The 27357-nt window shown below is 36.9% G+C and overlaps 1 protein-coding gene across 8 annotated transcripts in view; it reads left to right on the top strand.

The window, feature by feature from the left end:
* KCNIP4 (potassium voltage-gated channel interacting protein 4) overlaps positions 1-27357 on the top strand; it is a gene marked incomplete at both ends in the record, with an annotated part of 462294 nt that overhangs the window by 337382 nt on the left and 97555 nt on the right. For 2 of the 8 annotated variants that reach the window (XM_082482842.1, XM_082482838.1), the window contains one exon: positions 7192-7303. The exons of the other annotated variants lie outside the window; for them this stretch is intronic. In XM_082482842.1, coding sequence (XP_082338968.1) covers positions 7192-7303 — 112 coding nt within the window. Of the gene's footprint in view, positions 1-7191; positions 7304-27357 lie in introns of those variants that run through there. 8 annotated transcript variants of the gene reach the window in all.

The following is a 27357-nucleotide window of genomic DNA, read 5'->3' as shown; positions in this document are numbered from 1 at the left end:
AGATACTGCTATTACTGTGTTCTTTCCAAACATGAAAGGATTGAAGAAGAGGAGGGTCATGCAGGAAAAAAAATAATGTTTTGTTATAAGCAGGAAGAGCATGTCTTGCATGTAATGTTAGTCAGAGGGAAGGTAGGTCAACGATTTACTCAGATAATGCTTCAAAAGGAGTGATGCAAATTAAAAATGTGCAGGTGAGGCATGCCTTGGGCTTGAGCTTTCTAAAAAAATACTTTTTGCACTCCCATTCAAGTAGTTTAATGGCCAAAGGAACAGCAATCATTTAATTTTAGAGCAAATCTGCAGCAAGCTTTTTTGGGGCAAGTTTACTTTTACTGATGATTCTCTGCTGGTTAAGTTAACCCAGTCTGAGCTTTATGATAAAAGAGTTGTATTATAGCTCAAAAAGCAGTTGGGTTTGACTGGCCCCCGATATTTCCATTATACAGCACTTCTCGTGTGTAGACATATATTTATGCTTACAAACTTAGTAGTGGCAATTCCTGCTGCTGCAAGATCAAGTAAGATTTAATATAAGAAGAAAAACAGGTCTGTAGGCTGAAGACGTAGTCACATAATTTAGAAATAATTTCGTTTGTCAAACAAGCCGGTGGGCTTTGCAGTAAAACAAACCAGAATTTCATTACATACTATTACTAAATGTAATTTAACCTTGTTTAGGAAAGAGATAGCCTCTCTGTAATGCTTTGCTAAAGCTTAATAAATTAAAATGCTACTGTTACTCCCATGGCCATGCCGTTTAATTTACAATCCACTTGCACGCTAGCTATTTTAAGCATAATTGTATGACATGCTTCATCAATTAATTTTATAGAAAAATGAAACTACCTGTAGCTGTTATGGCATGGGGAGGGGGGTTAGTAATGGTTGTCTTGTGGGATTCTTTTCAACTCTTGTTTTCAGATCAGTAATGGCAGCGGTCCTTTGATTTAGATCAAAGCAAGAACAAAAGCTTCTTAGGAGCAAGTGAGAGTCAGAAGGTGAAAATGAAGAGGAAAAAAAAGTAATAAAGTCCTATACCGTAGCCTAGAACCAAACTAGTAAAATGAGAAAATCATAGCTGCAACAGTATTTTAGTGTAATTTACTTCTGAGACCAAACCTTCAGAAGCTTGGATATCATATTTTCTTCCTTGATTACAAACCAGTGAATCTTATCTTGCCTGTACAGGTGTTGAATTTTTTCTTTCTCAACCTATGTTCACTTACAGTCATTAAAGTTCTAGGGCACTCAGTGTAAATATTAAAGATGATATATGAAGCCTGAGAAATTTAATCTTGGGTAATTACACTCTACCTAGCTCTTCTAACTAGCAAAAATTTCTCTGCAATTTTGGTTGGATAAGTAATCTGCTAGTGCAATATTGTGGTCCTCAGTCGCTGCAGCACTGACGAGATGAACAAAGTGATTCCATACGTTAGTCTCATTTTTCTAAGCATTTTAGGAAAATTACATGATGTTCTGTGATTGGCTGTAGCAGTGTATGCAGGAGGTGTTGCATTTATAAAATATGAATTCTTTTACCCCGAGAATAATTCTTGAAAGGATATACATAAATGAATTGCTTCTCCTGGTTCTCTAAATGCTTTCAAGTGGACATAGTTTTCTTCTGCAGATCTGAGATAAAAACTTTTCTGTGTAGAAAACAGTAGAGTATTGCCTGTGAACAGATTTCTTACTGGCTAACTAATAGGAGAAGTTCATTATCTGCCAGATAACTTTCCTAATAAGCTCAGATCTGGCATGAACGAGAAGCTGAAGCTCAGCAGTTCATCTGACCTGCACATAGGTGCCCTTTTTCTGTTTATTTGACAATTTCTCTCTCTTCTGGCTGAGTGACATTTCCCTCTAGAAAACAGAGTACAGAAAGAAGGGCAGCTAATTAATACTTCCAAATTTTGTTTCTATTTCTAACTCATCAGCAGTTTCCCTTTTCAGCTACATTGGGGGAAATTATCAAATAGAGTCTAATGAACTATTATTGCTAGCCAATTAAGACTTTGCCCCCCACCCCCGTAAATTAGTTACAACACTGGGCAGATTGCCTCACTTAGGAAAGCAATACAATTCAAGTCAATTAATGAATAATAATACATTACTGCCTTGAAAACGATTTGATTTTGATCAGCCCCATTCTACATTAAACAACAGCAAATCTAGAATGTCTGCACAGAAGAGAAATGAAAATCACTGTAAGTATGAAGAGATGTCTCCTTGAGAAAAGCCTGAGAAGACTGATACTGTTTACAAGCAGATATTAAAAAAATATAGTGGAAAGACATAAAACACTAATGTATTTGGGATCGAGTAGGCATTCATATTTCTCTACTCTCATGTACAAAAGCCAGAAGGAATTGAAAAGAGGAAGAGTTTATAAATTACAGTGAAAACTTCTTATAAGCATAAAAATAAGTAAAGTAAAAATTCTTTATGAAAACTAAATCAATTAAAAGAGAAATACACACTCAATTTACTATGCTAATTACAGTGACAGGTTATAGTTAAAAAGTAAGAGTTTGCTGGAATTAAACTAGTTTACTAATGTATGTAAAAGAAGTATGATAATACCAGATAATTTTGAAAGAACTGTGTAATCGTATAAAATTATAGGGAAATTTTATACCCTAATACACTAATCACAGAATTATTATTTAGCTACTTTTAGGATTTCAGAATGGATTATTCCTTAATTGTTCAGCTCATAACATCCTACACGTTACTTTCAAGCATTAGCTACTTCTTGTCATATGTTAAATTAGGCAGAATATTGTTTGTTTTGAAATGGCAGATCTTCTCTGCTTTTAGTCAACTTTGAAATTATTAAAATTCAATTTCCCATATCTAAGCTTTATAAATAATATTTCTGAGTATTTTTTTCTTCTTCTAAGAAGTAGGGGAAAATAGTAGGTATTTTACAAGCATACAGCAATCGGATCTAAAATTTACTTAGCACTTAATACACTGTCATATTTAAGGCATCTTTTTTATATTCATTGCATTTCATATATAAATCGTTCTATTTACAATGTAGTAGCCAGGAATTACTTGGGATTGCTTGTGAAAAAATGTAAGGACTCCAGAATGGGTTTGTTCTTGCAGAGCCCATGAATTTTGGCAGATCTACTCTGGACAGTTCAGGACTTAATTATGATCTGTGCTTCCAGAGATAAGATATACCTCCTACAGCACTTCAACACAGGTGTCTCTTGTGTATTAACTTAGGGGAGAAAAACTTATACTTCTTTTTATGCTTTTCTATTCATTGGGGGCAGGAATTAGCAGGAGCATGTCCACGGCCAGGAACTGCTTCACTCCATCCTTTGAGGAACGCCATGCCTTGCCATGCATCCGCACCTGCCGCAGCCGTACGCTGCAGCACATACCCCCCCTTACTTTGTGTACTTTTTTGTGCGCGTTTATTGCTAATTCAGGAGTGCTCTGTGTTGGAGTTCAGTGCTAACATCGTTATGCTTTCCCATCGTTAACGGTTCAGTAAACCCACAGGGTGATAGCGCCCGAGTGTCCGGCAAACGATAAAGGTTCTGCTTCAAATTTTTGTGAAGAGGAATTTACAGCCAGTGGAAGATGCGCTGTTTAGATGGGATAGCTTCCTAGCAATGCTAGCGCTTTTTATTTTTCCCCCACGCAACCTATTGAAGAGTCACAAGAAAGTTTATGCAAACTTAAATACATGACTGAATCGCCACCAGAATGCATGGCAGCATCAAAAATGAAAGCGAGAATTAGGGAAAGACAACGAGCCAGAGCAATGCTTGGATATTACAAGTTGTCGGCCCTTCATTTCAGTGCTTCATGTAATGGACGGTGTTTTGTTTTCTATCCTGCGGGTGGCATCAATGAAAAATTCCTTTTCTTTGAACAGCCTCTAAAATTTGCTTGTAGTGTCAATACAGGCTCTCCATAAGGACGTGTCACAGGAATATTTATTTTGAAATAATTGAAAAAATTACAAAGTGAGAGAAATTACACTTGGCTATGCATTTTGGAAGGGATCGTAATACAAAGAGGGGCCCTATATGTATAACTGAGTTTTATTATCTCCTTGTTCAAGATTGATCTAATTTTCAAATGCTTTGAGGCATGGGTTTTTTTTGATTGAACCATTTCCAGAAGAATTCACCTTTGTAAGTTGACACTGTTGTTTGAGTCTGCTGCGTGGTGTATTAAAGGAAACATTTCATACATCACTTCCTTTTCCTTTCCCCATAGTTTCTTATCCTTACTGCTTTACTTTTCAGAGCTAAGACTTGGAGATTCAAAAGGTCTGTATGTGGTTCCCCCAGCTTAGAGAACTATCATGAGAAACAAAGGAAAAGTCTACTTCTTTTTTAAAGGAGGTAATCTTTGAAGTCAGTAATCGGTTATATTAATTCGACAGGATGTTCTCCAGTTAACTATTTATTCTTTAAAAATTCTTCTGTAACTCATTTGCTGAGCAGGTAGAATTTGCCATTAACACTCATCAAATTAATAATCTGTGGCCCTTTGATTTTATAGAAGGGATCCAGGTCTCTCTTCTTCTGTGAATGGACAAATCAAGAACACAAAGTAGCCTGGACCTGCTTCATGAAAGGAGAATATAGACTGAGAGATTTCTCCATTTTAAGAATTTCCTTGATACTGTTTATTAACAATAAATAAGGCCTCTTTCACTGAGACAATATGATTGTTTGCATTAAGTTAGGTTTATTGTTTCTGTAATGTCTATAAAACAACATGGGTCAGATTTCCCATTCTGGCATCGCATTAAGCCTTGAAATATTGTGAACATTTGGGCATGCTTCATCATTTGAGAAAAAGAAGAAAAATTTGAGAGAAAGATAAAAACAAACAGGAATAAACTCAAGGAGAAAGTAGAAGTCAGAGATGGGAATGAGTTAAGACGAACATGTCAGAGCCTTAAAAGGAGCCAATGATATGGAATAACTAGAAATTGAAAAGAGGAAACAAAATCTTAATTTTCTTTTAAAAGGAATAGAACTTAATATGAAAATATATTGAATAATTATTTTACAATATAAAGCAAAAGCATTGTCATATTTGGAATGTGCAAACTTAGGATATGTATTTGTTTTGATTTATTTTTATTGTGCTTTCTTCTTAGGCACTATTTCAGCTCTACAGGTTAATAGGGAAAGGAAGTGACATTCAGATTGAGAGCATATATAAATGATACGGAACTCATGGCATTCTAGTATTAAAAACCCAGAAGAGCAAAATCAAAGAATATTGTTGCTTATATCTTGCCTAGATATAACCTCAAATTAACTGAAGTACACACGTGATTTTTCAAACGAACAAAAATATGCAGTTTCTAGAGTCCTGCCTGTATAAAAAAATCTGTGACTCTAATTAGTTGTTGTAATTCAATACAGACAGCCTTCAAAGAAAAACAAAAAAGCTGGTAGTGAGTTGGAGATTACATTTCTCTTTCTGTACCTGGTATTCATAGAATCATAGAATAGTTTAGGTTGGAAGGGACCTTGAAGATCATCTAGTTCTACCCCCCCTGCCATAGACAGGGACATCTCCCACTAGACCAGGTTGCCCAAGGCCACGTCCGGCCTGGCCTTGAATACCTCCAGGGATGGGGCATCCACAACTTCTCAGGGCAACATGTTCCAGTGCCTCACCACCCTCAGAATGAAAAATTTCTTCCTAATATCTAATCTAAATCTACTTTCTTCCAGTTTGAAGCCATTCCCCCTCGTCCTATCAAATTCCATAAACAATAGGTTGTTAATGTTATAATTTGCTATTATGCTGATTTAAAATTATTATGGCTTTAAGAACAGAAATAAAAGTTTCTGAGCTTCTCATAAGTTAGTAAAAGTTGAAAAGTTGTTTCTAATGGAAAGAGTTAAGCGAGCTGAGTGGTCGATAGCAGATATCATTTGTGAGATTGTTTTCGGTGTTAGAACATATGTGTTTCTTTAGTAATAAGGGTGTCTAAAATTCTTTTTTCTGAGACTTCCTTTCACTTTATTCTAGTGCCTTGTATACCAGTGGACATGATTTAGTTAAATTATTAGGATGGGCACAAGAATAAGCATTTAGGTCTAACCTTATAATATTTATGCGTGTGCTGCATAAATATTCTTCAGATCCTATTTTTCACACTGAGTATCCTCTTGGTAATCACATTAATAATCACAGGACAATTAGTTTTATACAGACTATCCAATACATCAGCTGGGATCACAAGCCTCTTTTCCTTTTCCCCTGGTGCCTATCCTGGGTGCAAGAATCTTCCCAGGAGCTGTGGAAAATGCCTAATTCCCATTCATAAATATCGGAGTTTGCGGTTCAACACTTCTAGGTTCGCGGCTTTAGACAGAAAAGCACTGTTTTGTTTCTCGATCAATAAAGAATACATTCTTCCTGGCTACAGAGCAGGGGTTTGGGCAGTGCGTGTCTCCTTGACAGCACTATATTTTGCTAGCTGGAGGCACCGATGGTGCTGATGCGTATTTCTTTAATTTCCATTCTCATTTCCACTGAAGATTCTAATTAGATTCTGGTGGTGCTTGAGAAGAGGAAGGGACAGTTTTTCTCTGAACGTTATTCTTCCTAATGCAGAGGGCGGTAGTTTCCTGACGCGCGGCGTTTTAGCGCACGTGAAAACAGATGTCTGTCTGTAGCAAACTGTCGTTTGTCAAACTTAGCAAAAATAGTGCTAAGAGAAGCTGGGGCCGGGCTGCGAAGCCGGGCTGGGGGGGGGGGGGGGGAGGTGGGGAGCACAGGCGTGCAGAGCGCTGGCAGCAGCGTGCTCCCTAGCGCAAGTTTCCAGGGAGCCTTTCTGCCTGGCACTGACACAGCCAAGTCTCCAGCTCCGACACAGATGTTCCTCCAGCAGCTCTGAAGTAACGCCGCTGGCCGGATACTATGTCATACCCGGGGGTTCGCGGTCCACCTCAGCCTTCTAAGAGGACTCGCTGCTGATGAAATCAAACGCTTAGAGAAGCATGAGATGCGGGGCTTTATCTAATATTTTGTCTCAGCTGGAGTGGCTGGTGAATTGCCAGGGCTCGGTGCAGCGCTGCTTCACAGCGCTGCAACTTTCTGCAAAGCAAACTCTTGGTAAAATCCTCTAATTTCCCTCTGATTGCGAACCGGTGTGAAGACTGGAATGATTTGCCTGTTGGAAGAATGTTGACTCTCGAGTGGGAGTCAGAGGGACTGCAAACAGTGGGTATTGTTGTGATTATATTTGCGTCTCTGAAGCTGCTTCATTTGCTGGGACTGATTGATTTTTCAGAAGGTAAAGTGGTTTGTGCTGTCTGTAGGTGTGGTGTCTGATCTGCTAAAAGAGACTTAGAGAGCATCAGGGATAAAAGCTGTGAAATGAAAAGGCTTGAAAAGTGAAAATAGCATTCAGGTGAAAAATCCTGGTTTGCTTCTGCTGGTTTTACTTTGTTATTGTAAAACAGAAGTAGATGCTAGCATAAGATTTGTACTTTAGAATGAATTTCTAAGTGTCTGTGAGTGGATATTTATTAGAAAGACTGAAAACAGTGAACGTAACGCCTGTCAGTTGCCTTTGAAAGCTGTTCACTGCTCCAAAAGTTGATAGATTAAGTGGATCTTAGTTCAGTTCGCGTTTATAACGCGCTTTGCTCTTCTGATTTATGATGCAATTAGAGTTTTGGTCTGTATCAGTATTTATGCGTTAAAAATCTGTTTCATAGATAAATGCAAAACACTTACTACAGGATAGGCTTTAGGATCAAGTCTGCTCGACACCTTTCAAAAGAAAGCATAGATGCCAATGTTAAATGTGGGTATTTTAAATATATATAATGAATATATGTTTTAAAATTCCTGTTTGCTTGTTCAGATTCCTGTCTGCTGTCTACTATATGGGTCATATCATTTCATCTGCTCTCAAAGAGGGCTTCACATTAATTTTAATAGGATCTTTATTTCTGTACAAAGCGAGGGGTTTTTTACATTTTATAGAAATAGGCTAATTCAGTTCAGTTATTAATGAGAACTTTTGCTGTCAACTTCTCAACTTTTTAACAAAATGTTTTGTGTGGAAAGCTATTTACTCACTGAAGTCCTTGCTCAAGAAATACTGCTTTTCGTCGGTATGTTTGTACATGTGAACCCAAACCAATCCTTTTTGCTGTGTAACTGCTTTCAGTCAGAATCACACAGCCGAGGAGAGCGCTCCAGTTTTCTGAAACATTAACTTTTCGTCATGGAATAGGATCTTTGATGGATGTAGATTCACATCATCACCTCATAAAATTGTTCAGCTGATAAAATGTGAAATCTTTAACACAGCACTTTTATAGTTACTGAGCTGTTGAAATAAATCATCCTTAAAACCGTCTGTGGTGAGACTGTATAATATTTGCTGTGTTACTATATAATGCATTGGTTATGGAATAATTGTAAAATTACTTTTTGAATTCTGAACAAATGAGTAATTTTTTTTCTCATAACAGTACTTGCTTTTTGGATTTTTTATGTTCTGCATGTGTAGCATTTTTAACATCTAAAAAATCCTCTTATATGTTAGCCTCAACTTTATAACACATGGTAACATATAGGAAAAAAAGATTAAAATGCAATATTAGGGTTTTTTTAGCAGATGTACAGTTACAACCGTTTCTAGATTTCTCACAGTATGATACTGCCATTAAGTCTGTGGGAAAATGTTTCATGTAATTTCAACTATATTAAATCACCTTTTTCAAAAGATCCCCCTGGTGGAAATTATACTGATTTTAATATAAATAATAAGTTCAAGACGATATATCAGCTGAAGTGTAACATTTTGTTTTAATGCACCCATTAGTACCATGGCATTTCCTCACATGACAATGTAATAATTTCACTCAAAAGTACCTAGCAACATAAAACTCATCTCTAAATGTCAAAAGATTAAATGTTATAAATTATAGTGGATATGTTTATAACATCCGTAGTGTGAATATGTCCAGTGATTTGGGGGATTTCCAGTTCCCCTAAGGCTGATCTGTGCTATTTAACTCTTATATGTTTGGGTACTGCCATTACTATTAAACAAGAATTCTGCCCCAAATGAATAAGGGGTATTTTATAGGGTGTTCAGAAGTAATGGGTTTTGTTCTCCTACTGAATGCGATGACAGGTTTTCTGTTGATGTACGAGGAGGACCATATTTGACTGACCAGTGTTGATCTTGAAACCAAAATGAGCAATAAGCCCTCCCCATCTCCCCATGGAGACAGGGCATGAGCTATATGCCTGAACAAACCTGTTCCCGTTGTTAGGCTTTCTGATGCCTTAATATGCTTGTCTTAACATCCCCGATCTGTCTGTCATAGAATCATAGAATCAACATAATTATATATTGACTTATTTTGAAGATATCACTAAAAGATAGGGCAGCACGCTTGTCCCGATGTTTGCCGATACAAGACAGAGAAGACAGCTAAACGACAAATCCTTAGTTGCAAGCTTGTTACAACTCCACTGGTTTTAGTGAGGTTGTGACGATGCATTATGGCAAATTCTACCAGCAGAGCAACTTGTTTAAGCCCAAACCAAGAGTCAGCAGCAGAAACGGGAGCAGAACTAGTGTGATCCACCAAAGCATCATGGACTGATTAATTGGAGTGTTTCCATCCTTCCAGATCACTTTTCCTCTCTGTCCACTGAAGTGTAGTGGTGGCTTCAGCTTCTTAATGTTTGTACCATGAAAATGCAACAGCTTGTTTATTTTTTATTTTTATGGTCATTTATAATGAGACATAATATACCCTACATCTTGTATTCCGGGCACTTTCAGTATTATTTTTAAAAAGAGCAAAAATAAAATAATAGTACACTCAGGGAAAAAATTTCTTGTTTAACACAGCTGCTGGAAGTGTTCTACTGGATACAGCTTTTTCACCAGGTGCTGTCATCTCTCCTGCAAAAATGGACTTTCGATTGAACAAGCAAAAAGATGAGTGACCCACTGTGCTACCGTAGACAACCACCCTCCTTTACTTTACATAGCAAAGGAGTTATGCTGAAGAAGAGCTTGACTTGCCCTCACTCCTCCACAGGAAAGTAGGAGAATCCAGGCAGTCTGCTTATTTTTCTTACGGTGTTCAACATTTGGCAGGACAGGGAACCTGATTTAATCCCCCGTCCCAGACTAGGGACTGCGTTCTTCTACTTCATCCATTTTCAGCTTTCCAATAAGCAGGAAACAGAGACCAGAATGAGGAGAAAGTTGGCTTCACTGGAGCCAGTGAGCTATTTCACTTATAAGGACAGAATTGAATCGATACCACTTTTACTAGGAAAGAATGAAACTCTCCTTTCCCTCTCCTTCCATTACTTTGAAAGGGGTTTGACACTGATCAATACCCCCCCTCCAGCTTCCTTGCCTGAAACTTTTGCTGCTCTGGGCAGCTTCCCTCCAAAGCTTTTGTTTTGTTACTCTGCTGGAAGGGGAAGAGAGGAGGGCGATCAGAACCGAAGCAAAGGATCAGAGCAGTAACGTAGCAGCAGCAGGCTCAGAGGGAATTCATCCACCGGAAACTCGGAGGGGAGAGACTGGCAAAAAGAAGGATGCGCTTTGCATTTGTGTGCCCAGAATATCCCTCAAGCGGTAGCTATATGGAGACACTATGTAAATAGGTGCGAAAAACTTTGCAAACATCAGGGGACTGCATGAATCAAAGTCTTTAAAAGGACAAACTTTGCAGCTGTTCCTTCATCATGCAGTTGTTATGTTTGGATGTATAACATCTCTCACAGAAGCCTTTTTCTTTTGCTTGTGAATATAATCAACTAGTGTCGCAATCTATTCTAGACCCTGCTATTCCTCCCCTTTTCCTTCCACTAATTTCTAAGTTTCCAGAACTTTCAAATGCTTATTCAGATATAAATTTTATGTCTGATATATGAATGTCCCACGAACTCAAAATCTTTTGGCTATTAGGACCCAGTGGTCCCTATGTATCTTTCAACTCAATAGGCCATCAACTATCTAGGAATATTTGATCCTTAGTTTCCCTTACTGTGATGCAAACCAACGAGCAGTTCACTTACAGTTGTCAATAATTATATTTGGCTGTAAAGTCAGCCTGGAGACTAAATGGAGTAATTTGTTGCTTTGGCTAGGATTGGGAAATTGAGGAAGGGGGGTATTTTCTTGAAACAGAGGTAGTTTTCTGTCTTAGGCTGTATCTGCTCTGTGCAGGTACAGAAAGACCTTTTTGGTTTTTTCTTTCTAATTTAATTTGGATGGGCAGAAGCCACCTCCAGTCCAGAAGTCATGCTAGTGCCTTTGAGTTGATTTTTTTTTCTGTCACACTAACATGCTAAAATGTGGCCTCTTTTGTAGCTCGGATGCTTGGAAGCACAGAGAGGTTAGGTCTGTCGGCAATCATCTGTGTTAACATGATGTTAGTTACACTTACGGCTTAGCAAAAATGGTACGGTTTAAAATATTGTCTCAAGTGCAGTATGAGTCTCCCCCTTAGAAAATGATTGATACAGGGAAAGATACATTTCTGACAAATTCTCTATTGCTTTGTACTTTTCTAAGAAAAAGAACCCCAAAAGCAAGGGAGTTTTCTCCTTGTCTACATGTGGCTGATAATTCTTATCCGAATTTGGATGTCCTCCCCATGCACTGGTGGATGTGCTAAAAGTCCAGCTTCCAGCTGACTCTCCTGTGGTGCTTCCTCTCCTGTATCACCTCTCTCGGCCAAGTAAGATGCGATGTAGCATAATTCCACAATAAACAGAAAGATAATGAGTATACCACACAGTAATACACGCCCCCTTGCCTTTTCTCAGCAGCCGCTTATAACACCTGATTAGCATCTGCTGTCAGTAAGCTGTTCAGTTTTCACATGGTGAAATGTCCACTTCCTTCTTGTCTTTTTGTCTTCTCCAGAGACACTTGTAGGATTGAGGGAACTGCTTTCTTCTGAGCAAGCCAGTGTCACCTGCCTCAAAAAATTCTGTTCGTGGATGCTGATATCGCAGTTCCGATTCATGGCATCAAGGTACATTAGTAGTGTTAGGTTTCCTCTGAGCTTCAGTGAATCTTTCACACCAGAAATGACAACCAATAACTCCTGCAGCATCAAATATATTAGCACCTGTGCACGTAAACTGCTTGCTGAATATGGCTAGGTGAAACGTGCTAAGGTTCAAAGGTCACCTTTCCAGAAGCATAATTCTTCCCCTCAGAGGCGAACAAAGCGGATTATCTTTTTTCTTTGGGTATTTTCCCAGCTCTCTTTGTAAATCTTGGCAGAGATTCTGGATTCAAGGTTGCTATAGGAAAGTCAGTCTATAGAAGCATCTATAGATTGCACAGCAGAGAACCGTTACTTCAGACCAAATCCAAAAGCGCATTAAGTCACTTCTTTAAATCTAATCTCAAATTGATGTAAAAATTGAGGTGCGAATTTCAATATGCTCATTTGTAAGAACATGTCTTCTTGGACATGTATGTTCGTGTATGCTTGTGTTAGGTGCAAGGCAGGATGAAACTTACAGAAACTTGTAACCATCTGTTACCTCTAGCTCAGGGTTGTTGAAAATGTTCTACTTACTCTTCACCTTCCCTCAAAAAAGGGGCTTTTTCAGGCTTGGGAGCATGGTTGTGTTTGGGAAGCACCATCTTGACTAACTGTCTTCTTACAGAAGACTGTCATCTTAGCATAATTATATTGAAACTGAAGATTTGGGGGTTTGTTTTGTTTTGCTTTTAGTTAAGTGGCTTCCCTACCTGGACCTAATGATAAGATACACAAATGACATACAAGTGCAAGGAAACACGCTTGATAAAGAAGAGGAAAAAATAATTCTTTCATGTCAAAATCAGGAAAATCATGCATCAGCCTAAACGTTTGCTTTGACCAAACTATGAATTAAATGGGGCAATTTACTTAAGAGTTTTAGGGAAGGTCTTATGGATTTATTGAGATATTTTCATCAGCTACTTCCCATGAACTTCTCCAGGTTGTTTTTTTTTAACATTCAGAACATCTGAATCACTGAGGAATAGGTCCTTCTAGACCCATACCTGTCTGATTTCAAACAGTAGATGCTGGCTGTGTGAAAAGGAGAGAGAAATATTTAAGAGATCCTAAAAATGCTGGTAGAAACCAGGAAGACTGCTGTAAAGACAACTTATGTGCTCTCTCTTCACGTGAGAGTTCATAGAAAGATCAGGCATTGTGAATTTTCTGGATTGCTGAGATAAAACATTTCTTTTTAGTATGCACTCACCCACTGAACTAAAATTTTACTTTCTGGCTCAGGATCATACAATATATTTGCATCCTAACTTGGGGAGGGTTCCTTTTGGCCACACTGTTCTGCGAGAAACCTACCGCTCAGTCATTGGATCCTCCACTTGGACTTTTAGCTTCCTACTCTTGATTTTTTTTTTTCAAGAAAACGATCTTGGTGACAGCCATTTTAGCCTGAGGGATTGACTATTTGCAAGCAGGTAGGGAAGCTTTTGCTTGTATTCAGCTTTGCAAAGCCATAGTTACTTTTGAGCATCATTTGAACTTTCTTCAAGAGATGCTGAGTATTCATCTTCAGCAGAGCGTTCATCCAAAGTTGTCTGGGTTTTAACCACTTTTGCCTCCATACTAGATCAGGTGTCCCCTTTCTCAGGACCATTTTTCTGTCATTGTTCAAGTACATTATGAATGCCTGTGTTGAGTACAAACACTTTTGAGAAAGAACTGGAGGAAAATATATTTGAACTAGCACGTAGAGAAGGAAAACAGAGTACTAGGTTTTATCAGGATGTACTACGTGTATGAACTGTGACCAACACCCCATCTGACTATTACAGAACACTCAAATAAATTGACTCTTTTTCAACAAAGGAAATCAGAAGATCAAGGAAAGATTCAGTATTCAATCATAACAGCCATTGCTGGCCAAAATTACGTATCTCTTGAAAGAGAAGGAGCTATTTTCTCCTGGTATGTAGGGAAAACCACTCCAAATAAAGGTATGCAACATGTATTTGATACCTGTAGCAAAGCCTGCATCTAACCACTGTGCATCCCAGAGCATGGATACCGGGAGCTCCCTACAGAATACCCTGCTTAGGCATTTTCCCTCTGCACTTTGCCACTGCTTCAGGCTCAGGCTGCTTTTAAAATGTAGCTGCACATAAAATAATTCATTTTCAGATGACAGAGATTCGATATGACAAAGTACGCTTCTGAAAAATAACTACACTCAGTCAGCTGAGTATAGGTGAGGAGAGAAAAGCATTGCCTAATCACTAATGTACTTTAGGGCTGAGAATATAGAAGGCTTTACTGTTAGAATAGGATATTTGCAAAGACATAAATAATCATTGCCTAAAGTGACATTATAGAACAAGATTAAATATGCACAATGAAGGAGTGACTGAATAAAAAAAAACATCCATAATAGTGCACTGATGTAGAAATAATGTAGTCACCTTTGCTCTCTTGACTTCTTAAATTATTTGGTCTGTGTTTGATGCAGTTTTTGACCAGAATTCTTTGAACTTTGATATTAATGAGACATGGGACATACTCAGTGAATCTTGTAGGGATATATATATTCACATTACATGCAGACCTATATGAAACAGCAAAATTTACAAAGCAGTTGAGTCTGTTCCAAGTAATGTGAAAATAATACCATAATTTAAAGCCATTCTGCTATAATTTAATTGTCTAGTATGCATTTTAGCTCATAATAAAAATTCTTATGGAATTACCTTTGGGAAAAATTACAAAAGCAGCCACAAAGCTGGTTTTGCAGGCTCATCTGGACAGTTAATGTTGTAGAGCTGTTTCACGTTACTATAGCAGTATAAAGAAGTACAAATCAGACTGTTCCATTTATAGAAATGTAATATGTCTTTCTGAAGTCTGTAGTCTACGAAATTTTAGAAATACCCTAAAAGTAAATGGAGTACATGTGTGTACATTTGTTGAAGAGAGAGAAATAATCTAAAATTCAGACTTTGTGTACCAAATTCGAACACTCAGAAACTTTTAATGGCTGTGGTATATCCCAAGGGGACAACCGTATAATGGAAGGTCTGACACAGATGCAAGTAGGTCACTTTTAATGTTAAAAAAAATAAATTAAGGCATTGTCATTACTGATCAATTCGTTATTTGTCTGTTAAACACGTTACCACTTAAAAGTCTGTATTTCCATATTGAAATGGCAGGGTGTTGTGTATATTGATTATTTTATATTTTCCTGTAAGTAGATAGATGGACTCCACATGTGCGTTTGCCTGATCATTTGCCTGATTTTTAGATACGTATTTAGATGAACAGACCTTGAGTATTTCTGACTGACATCTGCCCATATTTTGCATACAATTTATTTTCAGCCTGCCACTAATCACTTAAGAAAGAATGAGTTATGTCATGTAAAATACACCATTGTTCAGACAACAGGGCTTCTGAAAGTTAGAAGGAGGGATATTGATTGAAGTTCACTGAAATGAGTCAAAGCAAAATGAAGTGCAACAGTTCAGTGACTGTTTCATGATGCTCCGGAAGGTGGTTTGTCCTTTGCAGATAAAACTGCTGGGTTTGGAGTGGGAGAGTGAAATTAGAGAAATTAGAGAAGCGATTAAGAAGTAAGGGGAAAAAAAGTCGTTTGCTCAGTGATTTATCATCAAGCGAGTAAGCAGTGAGGTAAGAGGGTCTCAAAAAAATTAAAATAAAATAGAATAATTAGGAAAGTAAATAGAAAGGCTTGTGAGTTTCAGTGAATTAGATTTTCATGTTATATGTCAATCATATTACATTTGAGCGTGTTCTTTTGTGTAAGGAGAGGAAATGTATCATTCCCATGCTCAAAAAAAGATTATATTCCACTGTGATCTAGTGGGGGACACCTTACTAAGTTGTGACTCTCCAGATACCCACAGTGACAGAAGCCCCGGTTTCAGCCTAGCTGTATCTGAAGAATGCAGCCATGATATTTAACCTGTGGACTCGGGGTTTGATTTCTGTTCTTTTTTGTGCTGTAATTTCTGTAGATTCCTTTGTTTCTCAATAAAAGATGGATTTCTAGATTCTACGTGTCACCATGAAATTTGAGCTAAGTCAAACTGGGTAGGTCGGCATCTGTCTTGCAAAGTTTTATTTATGAAGTAATAATGAGAATTCCTTCCTCTGAGATGGCAACAGAAGAATATTCCACTTGATCTGAAATATCACTCCTGGTGAACGGTATCACTTTCAACAAGCAGTAGAGCAGTGGTACTGTTTACACTGAAATAGTTACTGCTAGTTATTTTTTACAAGAATATGTGTGATTATTATCCTTAGACTATTGGCTAATCTGCGCTCAGCCTCTCCCTATATTTCTTCTGTATTTTGAGTTGTTTATAAGGTGCTTCATTATTTCTCAGTCAGATGGGTACCAATTATCAGCAACTTCAATTACATAATTAGAAGAATCACAATTAAATAGTAAGAAAGCTGGGCTGGCATTCGGGAATCCCCATTATGATTCCTTTCCTTTGTGTCCTTTGGCAATCTTCTAGAAAATGGTGAAAAATGTACTAGTTAACTCACTGGCTGTTGTGAGAGTAAATAGATTAAATGAGAGTAAATAGATTAAAAGTTGTTTCAGATGCTAGAGCAGTGAGGCCGTATGAGTATTGAGAGACACACACCAATAGATCTCTTCTAATTTCACTGTCAGAACTAGGAGCCCAAGTTAGAAACTTGAACGTGGTGAGTTATAAATAGCTTCAACCTGTTACAGGCAGTCTGAATCCAACCAGAAATGCATTGGCATCAGTCAATACCCAAGACTTTATTTTTTAATACAAATAATATCTATTTTTTTTGTCGAGAAAGCAGGTAGTCTTATCTCAGATTCCAATAAAAATCTACTGTAAAATGAATGACAGTAAGATTTTTACTGTAGCATAGTACTTTCTGTTGTACTCCTATATACTTTCTTCAGCTATAAACACTTCATGTTACCTATTCTTTTTAAGACAAACCTTGGTGTTTCTTCTTTGTTTATTATGAGCAATATAATTTATTTGTACTCATATGTATATACGTATAGAGAGGAATACACTGCTTTATGAGATACATAGCACACAGGATACATGTATACACATATGCAACAAAATATATAGGGAAAATAAGTTTATATTTTAATTTATGGTGTACTAAGTGCAAGCAGATGGATTCTCAGTATTTCACAGGCTGCAAATTAAAAAAAACCTCTTTGCTGATTTTTATTTCTTTTTAACTATTTCAAAATACAGGCCCTATTTCTCAATCTCTTACTCATGTGAATAGTCTTTTAATACAAAATATTTGTAATATGAGTGCACTTTTAATTTCAGCACAAGATGCTATTTTATTATTAGTGTGGAGATTTTCCACAGGATTCTGTTTCCCAAAAAATAATAAAAAAATATAATTCATTTTAACTTAAACTTGGAAAATAAATTACAAATAATAACTTGAAGGAAAATATTTTATAATTTGGTATTGCAGATAGACTCTTCCTTGTTATATTTCAATAATGACTGAAATAAATAATTGAAATAAATGTTTCTTTATTATATTTCAGTAACAAGTAATATGATTCACATTGTTGAAAAAAAAAAAAAAATTGTTTCCAGTTCTTTCTCCCTCTGGGCAATTTTTCATCCTCATTACTGAAGTCACTAAATGGAGCCCAATCAATTAACTCACAATAATAATTTTGGGATTCAATTCAGCCCCCGATCCTCAGATAGATCAGAAAACTGTGACTTTTCCACTTGCTTTTCTCAAGTGAACAAGACTAATGCACTGTACTATATAAAATTCTAGCTGATTTCTTCAGAGGTTATACACGTCCATCACTTTATTCTCTCAGCAGAATATTGTGCACAAAACAGCCCATTCCCAATATAGCAATCAACACAAAAGTATAGGCTGCTTTTATAAAAGTAGAGAACCTCAAAGTACTACCAATAAATGGATGCTTCACTCTGTGCCCATAGATTACCATGAATTTGTGCTTCTAGCTTTTTTCCAAATGGAGATGAAATTGCTGAAAATAGTGTTATCAAAAGCTTTTATTCAGATCTCTTTTATCTGTGCCAGGTTAAACAAGTATCTCATGGATGAACAGTTGAATAGAAGCATCTGAAAAGTCATAATTAAGTAAAATCCTTAGTAGCAAATTCGTGCTTTTATGAATCTTACTAAATTGTGCAATTTTGTATTATTTGTATAACCAGAGACAGTAGTTGCACCCATTCTATTGGTTATTATTTTAAAAAGAAGAGAGTTTCTGCCAAAAGTCTTCACACTTCAAGGGCTGTTTCTATTTGCACTGCTACGGGAGCAGCCAGAGAGAAGGCTGGTGACTCAGGGAGCACCAATCTTATTTCTAGTTCTCTACTGCTGAGAAGGAACAACTAGCAGCAGGTCAATATTTATGATGGCTCACATTTCCTTCACTCTACATGGCATGCTAATCAACGACAGCTGATGGGAGATGAATAGGCAGCAGGACAGAGCAGGTCCTTGGAGGCATCTTCCCCAGGGTTGAGGAGGTGGTGAACAAATTAACATTGGTGTGCAACAACATGCAAAGGCAAGTGGAGGTTTTTTGCATAATGCGTAGGTCACAGCCAGGCCCAGAGGCATGGCAATGGGAGCACGTTTTGAATGCAGTTTTTAAGGAGGGCTTGGAAGTAGCAGTGTTCCAGGCCAGGTTGGATGGGACTTTGAACCTGGTCTACCGGAAGGTGTCGCTGCCTATGGCGAGGCAGTTGGAACTAGATGATCTTTAAGGTCCCTTCCAACCTAAACCACTCCATGTTCAAGTATCATGGGTTAATTCATAGAGTTAAACACCTAAGGAAGTGCAAGGAAGGAATCACAGCAGGGTTTGTCTAGGACCTGACGATGTTAGCAGTCTTTTAAGGGTAGATAACATTGACGTGCAATTACAACAGATCTCACAGGCTCAGGGCAAGAAAGCCTATAGCTCTTGTTCAGTTTTGCTCTTCTAAATGTATGTATATGTATCTGTGCACATGCATATATGGACAGGCACATAAAAAATGGAAGGCACTCTCTAGGGGAAAAAACAAAACAAAAGTTGAACTGTTTGGGATTTTCTGTTGTTGCCATTTTCCCAGAGAAGTATATTTATTCTCATTTACTCTGTTGGATGATAAGTGAACATTTGAAAAAACAACTGCTTCCAAACAAACGAGCCTATAGTTGGCAATAAGGGAATATAAAGGTGCTCGTTTTTTTAGAAGTGTTGAACTATGAGAATTGTGGTAGATTTCAGAAGAACCTTTTCTGAAAATCAGGTCGCCTCAGTTGAAATTCCTAGATACTGATCTTTGCGACCCAGTTTAGACACCTACATTTGAAAATGTGGTTTAAGCACTGGTGATTCTTCGCATGCTGTTTATGCTCAGCCGAAAAGCTCTTTCTTTTTTGATGGTTTTAGGACTTCTAAGTTGTATGATCAGTCTCTTCAGTGAGATGCATCTAGGTAGGTCTGAAGCATGGCCTGGTATTTATTTTACCCAGGTTTTGGTGGGTTGGTGTGTAGCAGATTCAGATGGCCAGGAAGCTGCCTGGAAAGTACATTAAACTACTTCACACTGAGAAAACCGTTTTTATAGACTTGTTTTTTGAACAGTCTCTCTCATTCTCATTTCAATAAAGACAAGACTTACCCTGCAGGCAGTAAGAAGCATTATTTAACACCAAGTGATTCACAATGTATTACTACTGTGCTACACAGTTGTACATTTCTGAGAAAAAATGGACTTAATAATAGTTTTATTACTTTAATCCTATTATAATTGCATTCATAAATTAGAACATTGCTCCTGCTTTGCAGTGTGTTTGAGAATGGTTAAGAGAGTCTAATTCTAAAAATGAATGAAAAAAAAATGTTTTCTGTACTTGGATATTTTAAAAGATAAGTAATATCGTTCATATTTTCTATTGTTTTCTTCAAAGTTGTGGTTGTCTTGCAAAATATTTATCTGAGTCGAAACCTTAGTTCCTAAGAAATTATATAGAGGATTTTTGCTATAAGTCTTTCTGGCTCATTATGAAAAGTAGGACGGAAGGATAAGTTAATAAGTAAGAATTGGGGTTTTGTTTATTTTCCTTTAGCAGTTATGGAGAAACTGAGAATGCAAACTTTTCACAGAACTAAAACTCAAGAATTCATGGGGGTGGTAGGAATGTGAATTGACAGAATATGGTTAAGTTTCACCTAATTTAATGTTTCGTGATTATCGTATTTAATATCCCTTACAATGTTTGATAAATATTTTACTTTTAAATCACGTTTTTCATTCCCCGAACTTGCAAGAATAGCAGAAGAAAAAAAGGAAGAAATTAAAGGGGTTAATTTCAAATCTCTAGATTTCTATCCCAAATGTATTCCTTTAATATAAATTTGTCCTCTAGTCACCCTAAATAGTTAGCACTTTTCAAGATGAGACTGTGGAGTGTTTAAAAGCAGACAGAAGTACCAAACTCACTCTTTAAACTGGGTTCCAGAAGAAATCCATAATGGGCAGTTCCTGAAGGAGAACATTTATGTGAGAACTCACCTCTTATGAAATTTTGACCCTTACCTGTCTGCATAAATATAATAGTAATGTGGAAATCTCTTTGAAAATAATTCTACTAAGTGTGTACAGAAGTTAAGACACAGAGAACTGTTTAAGAGCTCAGAGTAAGTCATAAGTTGGATTTCTGTAGTGCCTGAACTTCACTTTCATCTGTAAAGACCTGAATGGCACTTTGATTTTTCATACAGCTGTATATGACTCCTCTCACGTTTTTCTTTTCCAAATAATAAACTTCCAATTTCTGAAACATTGCTTTACGATGACAACAGAGAGCAACCTGGGTAACGTGTATATATAGTAGTTTCATGACAATTAAAATGAGTTCCTGACTGCTCTGCTTTGGGGAAATGATTAATCTTCCTTGAATTACCGTATCTTTAAATGTGTACATGTCCATCAGATACACGAAATGAATCATGTAACATGATATCTTTAACAAAGTAAGGGGACCGTATTCTATGACTAATGAAGAATGCAAATGTACTACATATATACCTTCCATAGTACTATGATTATGTTCTTGCAATAGATGTTGGGATTTTCTAAGAGACTCTATTTCTGCTGGTAATTTTTTATTTCAGTTGCAGATTTCTCTTACCCCCCAAAATGTGATCTCGATTTCAGATAGCAGTCGGCTGCTTCAGCTTGTTTTGTGGAAGGTGAACTAACACTAAACACCCAATAAGTATATTCCATTTAATGTGTGTCAGCTCTTCATGTGTTTGACACCAATCAGGTGTCTGTCATTCAACAGCAGGATAGAAGATAGAAAGTATCTCTGAAAGCATTATTGTAAAATTAGAATTGAAATCTTAGACATTTTTCTTCAGTCACCACAACTGTCATCCTGTGGTTCTCAGAAACGTCATGTTTGTCAATTGCAAACAAGAGGAAGATGGGAACAACCTCTGAGTAACTTAGTGATCCCTTATTTTGTCTTCTATGCAAAGCAACACATTAAAGGCCAAGTTGTTATACTAAACTTAGAGCTAAAATTAATATCAAAACCATGCATTTCTGAATGTCCTGATATCAGATAGTGTTTTAATTTAATCAAGAATTATAAGGAGCATTTTTTGATGCTGCATGTTTTAATTTGTTTCCTTAACCTCCTAAAAGTAGTAGGACATTAAAAAATAAAAAGCAAAAATGATCTGAAGATTGCTTACAGAACCCTTTAATGGTGATTTATTTTGTTGTTTTACATTGTAATAAAGAGTAAGAAAGGCTTCCTGGAGCATGAATGATCTAAGTATTGCAAATGTTAGCCAGAAGGAAGATACATCACCAACACAATATTTGCACACAAATTTCTGAAACACCACTAGGGACTCTAATTAAAAAGTATCACATAAAAAGGAGAAAAAAACCCTATGGCTAATTATTAATCTCCAGAACTAAACTGATTTAATTAATTGAAGAATAAAGGTCATTGTCAAAGCTAACTGAAAAGGTACAACTTCTATCAATATTTATCGGATTAGACTTTTCTGTTTTCTCTAAGCATTGGGTACCGCAGAGTGTTGCCTTATCTTCCTATAGCTATTCACTGGGTGGATCTACAAGGTATCTTTGTACCCATTTAAGCTGTATCTTAGCGCGGTTGAACCTTCAGTCTAATAGTGGCTCCATATGATAGCCAGGCCACTGAGCAGTGACCAGCTGGGGGTACAACAGCGCCCGCAATGCGTGTGGGGTATGTTGCTCTTGAGACAGATAACCTCTTTACTCCCCTTTTCCTATATCTGTGCCTATATATTTCCTATATGTATATATATGTGCAGCGCCATGTAACACTTCAGCACCAAAGCAAATTTCAGACAGCACAGACTGTTAGGAAGAATATTTTCAGTGTAATTGAAATGAACTTTAGGTTAAAAAACCTCTCTCTTATTATTCCTTCTGCAATATTATTTTAAATTAGGTTAATACAAAATACATACCTGTCACATTCAAATGAATGCAGTAAACCATATTCTGGTTATTTTTCCGAATAGGTATTTTATGTAAAAGCTATTTTTAACAAGAAAACACAATTGCGATCGTTTACAGGATACATTCATAATGTATAGCTTCTTGGGGCCTGTCCCGCATTTTTCGTCAATTCCCATTTCCCTGTGAAGAACACTTGATGGTAATTTTCATTGTTAAAGTCCTCAGGAGTTTAGAATACAGAAGAAATGCAGAGTGGGTCCTTCTTATTGTTATCAGCAAAACAATAATCTTCAGATAATATGCATAAATTACTGTTTTTCAGAGTATAAAGGTCAGATACTACCTGTCTGTTTTTTATAGAGTGAAATTGTCTGCTTGCTACTGTTAGTTTAATAAGACCTATTAATAATGAAGAACCTTTTTGTGAGGAGAAAAAAAATTAAATGTCAAAAGAGTTTCTGTCTCCTTTTCAGATGATGCACAAATTTAACTATGTGTTCTGAAAATTTGGTATTTATTGCTGTAAAATATTAATTGTATTTTAGTTTTCATTTTGGTTTTTCATTTTGTTTTAGTTTTTTACTAGTACATATATAGTAATTGAAAGACATCTTTGGTTTAAGCAAATCCTTTAGGCAAACTGCTGTGTCACGGTGGCCAACTATTATAATCGCTGTGAAGAAATCTACCTTTCTGTGCAATTCATTTGTAGGCAAATCACCTCTTGGCTTCTTCTGCAACCTTTAATCTTTCCTCGGTCATAGGCTAGCATAGAAAAATAGCTCAGCAAAGGTTTTGCTAGGCTCTCCCGGCTGGAGCACAGAGACTGCCACCCAGACTTTCAGCCGTACAGAGTATGGGCCACCAAGCACCGCAGTCCAGGAGCAACGTGGGTGAAACCACCTCTGTCAGCTGTCAGGTCCCTTGACAGGGACAAGTCGGACAACATCCTGATCCTAAATTACCATAGTAGAAGTCTGCAGAGAGCAACACGGACAAATATGTTCCAGTCCTTCCACAAGAGTTGGCGTCAGGCTGTCAGAGCCGGGCCGCCTGGGGATGGCAGAGCTCTACCCAACCCTCCACAGGACTGTCTCTTCCACAGCAGAGAAGTGGCATCCCAGGGGAGAAATGGCCTGGGTAACCGCCTTATATGTGCCCTGGAAGCAGACAGCCAGTCTGATGAATAATTGAATTTTACTCCCTGCCTCTCTGTGGAAGACATTACTCATTTTTCCGTCAGACTTTGCTACAAATTTGAACTGTTTCAGCTGACTTGACTCCCATTGTCCAGTTAGCTCTTTTAATCATTTTCTATTCCCCTGTCTGTCGTCTCAAATAAAGGAAACGGGATTTGTACTTTTACAATTCCTTCTCCATGATCCTCCTAAAATGCAGCTTAATTGAAATTAGTATTTTCCCACTTGCCTTCATATTTTTCAAAGTCAGGCCTAAAGGTGGGAGGTGTCAGGTGCTACTGAGTGCGGCATTGCAAGACAGTATAACACAGTCCCCATTTCAAAACACTGGAGAGCTAAACCTTAACATAGTCTGAAATATATGTGGAGACAAAAAAATAGCTAGGAACATCTGCTAAAGACTTTTCAAGAATCAGGTTTTTCGATCTCTTATGCTGTTGCAGATTTCAGAAGAGTAAATTCTTGCTGTGATGATTTCTCTACAGTGCTCCCCCCAAAATGGATATTTGTCATACTTGACTGATGTTTTGTATAAATTAATTGGTTATTTCATGTCGTAAAAATATATTCCGTGAAGCTTAATATATAAGGAAAATAAAGTGAAGCACTTCTGCTCCGATTCAGCAGCATCGATCATTCTTGAAGGAATTTTCTTATAGTTTCTGCACGACACACTGCATTTTCTATCAGGCTATTTGGAGAAGGCTCAAAAAATTTCTGCGTGTCATAACTCTAACTGTTGATTTGTGTTCCCTGGGCTCGCTGACTATAACTCTTCATCCATGCATTCAGTCTGTAGTAGTTCGAACGCTAAGCAAAAATGACTCTGCTGTATACTTAATGCCCTACTGCTAAATGCTCAACCATCTTTATGGTTTTCTTCTACCAAAGTAAGCGATAAGATTAACCAATGTCATAACTTAGAACAGCAAAACCTCCACAGAAACCACTTGTCCCTGGAACAGTGGAATTCTTCCAGCCAAACAAATGATCATTTGGGATGCTAAGCTTTCTCCTGACATTCTCAGTTTTATGGGTCAAAACCCTTGAAAGGACATGAAACTCTCTTCGAGGAAAAATGCACGTCTTTGTCTTTATACATGTTGTGGGGATCTTCCCGCAATACCTACAAAATCAAATTAAAAACAAGCCAGGCATGGGATCATATTTTCTTATTTGGGGGAAAAAAAAAACCTTCTTTAAAAATTAGTTTCAAAACAACTTTTTTTTTTTTTTTTTTAAATAAAGGCATTGTTTCAATGTAAATAACTATTCATTTATAAAGGAACTTGCAGTGGGTAATCACTTGGATGGAATTTGGAGGGGGACCTATTTTCAGTTTTACATTTAATGCACTTATAACTTCTTTCATGTTAAATTTATTTCATAGTGCTGCATAGATTCTGTTTTGACAGGTACACTCTAAGCAACTTAGTTCTTTAAATTCTAAAATTTAGATCCACTTTTCAAGTGTTAAATATGTGTTTCTTTTACTGTGGCTGAAAAATGAAATGGAAAAAAAAGGAAAATATGAACTTTTTTCTGTGAAGGAAAGTGTTCTGTGCAGAGTATAGCTCTCAGGGAAACAGTATTCTGTCAACTCATCTGAAAATACAGATAAGAATGGCGAAAAATGAGGCTTTGTCTCTCTGACATATTTAATCCACACCGAATTTTCTCTATTTGAGAATCTAATATGAAATATTTGATTGTTTGTACATCCTGTGTAATATTTCCTCATACAGAGAAAAGGATACCTAACTCAGAAACAAATAAGATCTAATTTAAAAGTGATATTGCTTATTTCCTTTTGATTGTTTACTTATACTGGACTGGGGACTGCAAAAGTCTGTGTAGTTTAGTTTACTTTTTGTTCAGTCCGTCTGCAATCAGGAAGTCAGTACAACCTCGCAATGTAGCCTATTTGTGTTAAAAGACTTGAAAAAAGATTTTTTCATAGCCAAAACTTTTTATCTCTCAACAGAGATACAGATAAGTATACACACATAAAATCTGTCTTAATATATAATGACTCAAATACTCGAATGTTTGGTATAATCATGATATAAAGTCAATTTTCACAAGATTTCTTCGCAGTTCACAGACCAAAACTATTCTGGAGCTGGAATCTAATTTAGATCTTATTTAAAAAATCTATTTCTAAGATTTTTCTGCAGGGTTTCTATTTAAAATTTTCTAATCCAGATTATTTTCACTGTGGATCAGTAGTAGCATTTTCAGTGTTTTCCCATTGTCTCCTAACGTCAGATTCTCAAACTACTTCTTCACCCAGTCCAGCTCTTGTCCCTGGAGTACTTAATTTGCAAAGACCTTTCCTTCATGTTGCCCAGATTTTATTCCCTACTCTCAGTTCAGGTGACCTGTGTGCAGCCTACTGCTGAGAAAATCCCATTCATCCCTGGCTTCCTTGCATCCCGAACCTTTGAACAAAAGGAATTTAGCAATAAAATTGTCACAATTTCTACTGTGTTTTTGTGAACCACAATGTCAAAGACTTACAATCATGGCCAAATTTTTGTAGATTTTACAGGGGACTTCAAAGGCTCGTTCAAGTAATGGGCAACTACCTGCTAAATTTCAAGTCCCAGTTTCAGAGCTGACGTAGCTCAACAAAGGTCTTCAGGAACATTTGAAGTCAGGAAAACAAAGTATATTTTCCTAGCAATGGGAATAATAGCAGTGCTTCTCTACAGAGCAGTGGAAATAATAGGAAATCTTGGTTAAAATACCTTTGGATTTGTAAAATTAGAGTCATAACCAAAACCAGGGTGTCAGAATGGGAATAATAACAGCTGGTAGCTTTGTCATACATGACCATGCAAGTTCACTGGTCTGCTTTTGTGTATAACACAGCTAACGTGTACATAGGGGAATTCTCATGAAAATGACTTCTTTCTCACTCGTCTCCTACCCTTCCTATGGAAGTGACCTCATGTAGCAAAAACTTGTGCTGTTTTCTACTGTTTTCACAGCACTGTTTCCAAACCTCCCTATGTACATTGTAAAGGAAATTAATATCTCAAAAAGATGATTAAAGATGGTGCATTGAAAGCCCATACAATGTATTTTTCAAGGATATCTAAGAGGTTGTTGAGCTGTAACATTTTTCATTTATTTAATACTTTATTTTTTATTAGGAAACAGCACAATCTTCTACTGCAAGGTCATGTTGGACTTTTTGCTCATTTGAAAATTGAATAAATCAAGTTGCTGTCCAAAGTACAAATATCCAGCTTTGTTTAAGTACTGATGGAGGTACCGGTAATGGGACAGATATAACAAAATTTTCGAATTTATTTATAAGAATTGCTCATTGAAAAAAAGATTCAAGAAAATTTACAATATTACAATTATATGTGGTGCATTATTGACTATTTCCATAAATAACAGAGATAATTGAATATATTATACATGCTATTTTATACTAACACTTATAACACAGACAGCAACAAATTGAAAAGTATTATATGTTACAAGTTCCTCTTTGAGAAAGGCCAGACAAAATAGATTGATTTAGCAAGAAGCAAACTTTTCCCTTGGAATCAATTC

The sequence above is a fragment of the Vanellus vanellus genome (genome assembly GCF_965231255.1).
Source record: "Vanellus vanellus genome assembly, chromosome: 4".
In the NCBI taxonomy this organism is placed as follows: domain Eukaryota; kingdom Metazoa; phylum Chordata; class Aves; order Charadriiformes; family Charadriidae; genus Vanellus; species Vanellus vanellus.
Note: the sequence above shows the minus strand (reverse complement) of the source record. Positions and strands in the feature narration are given on the sequence as shown.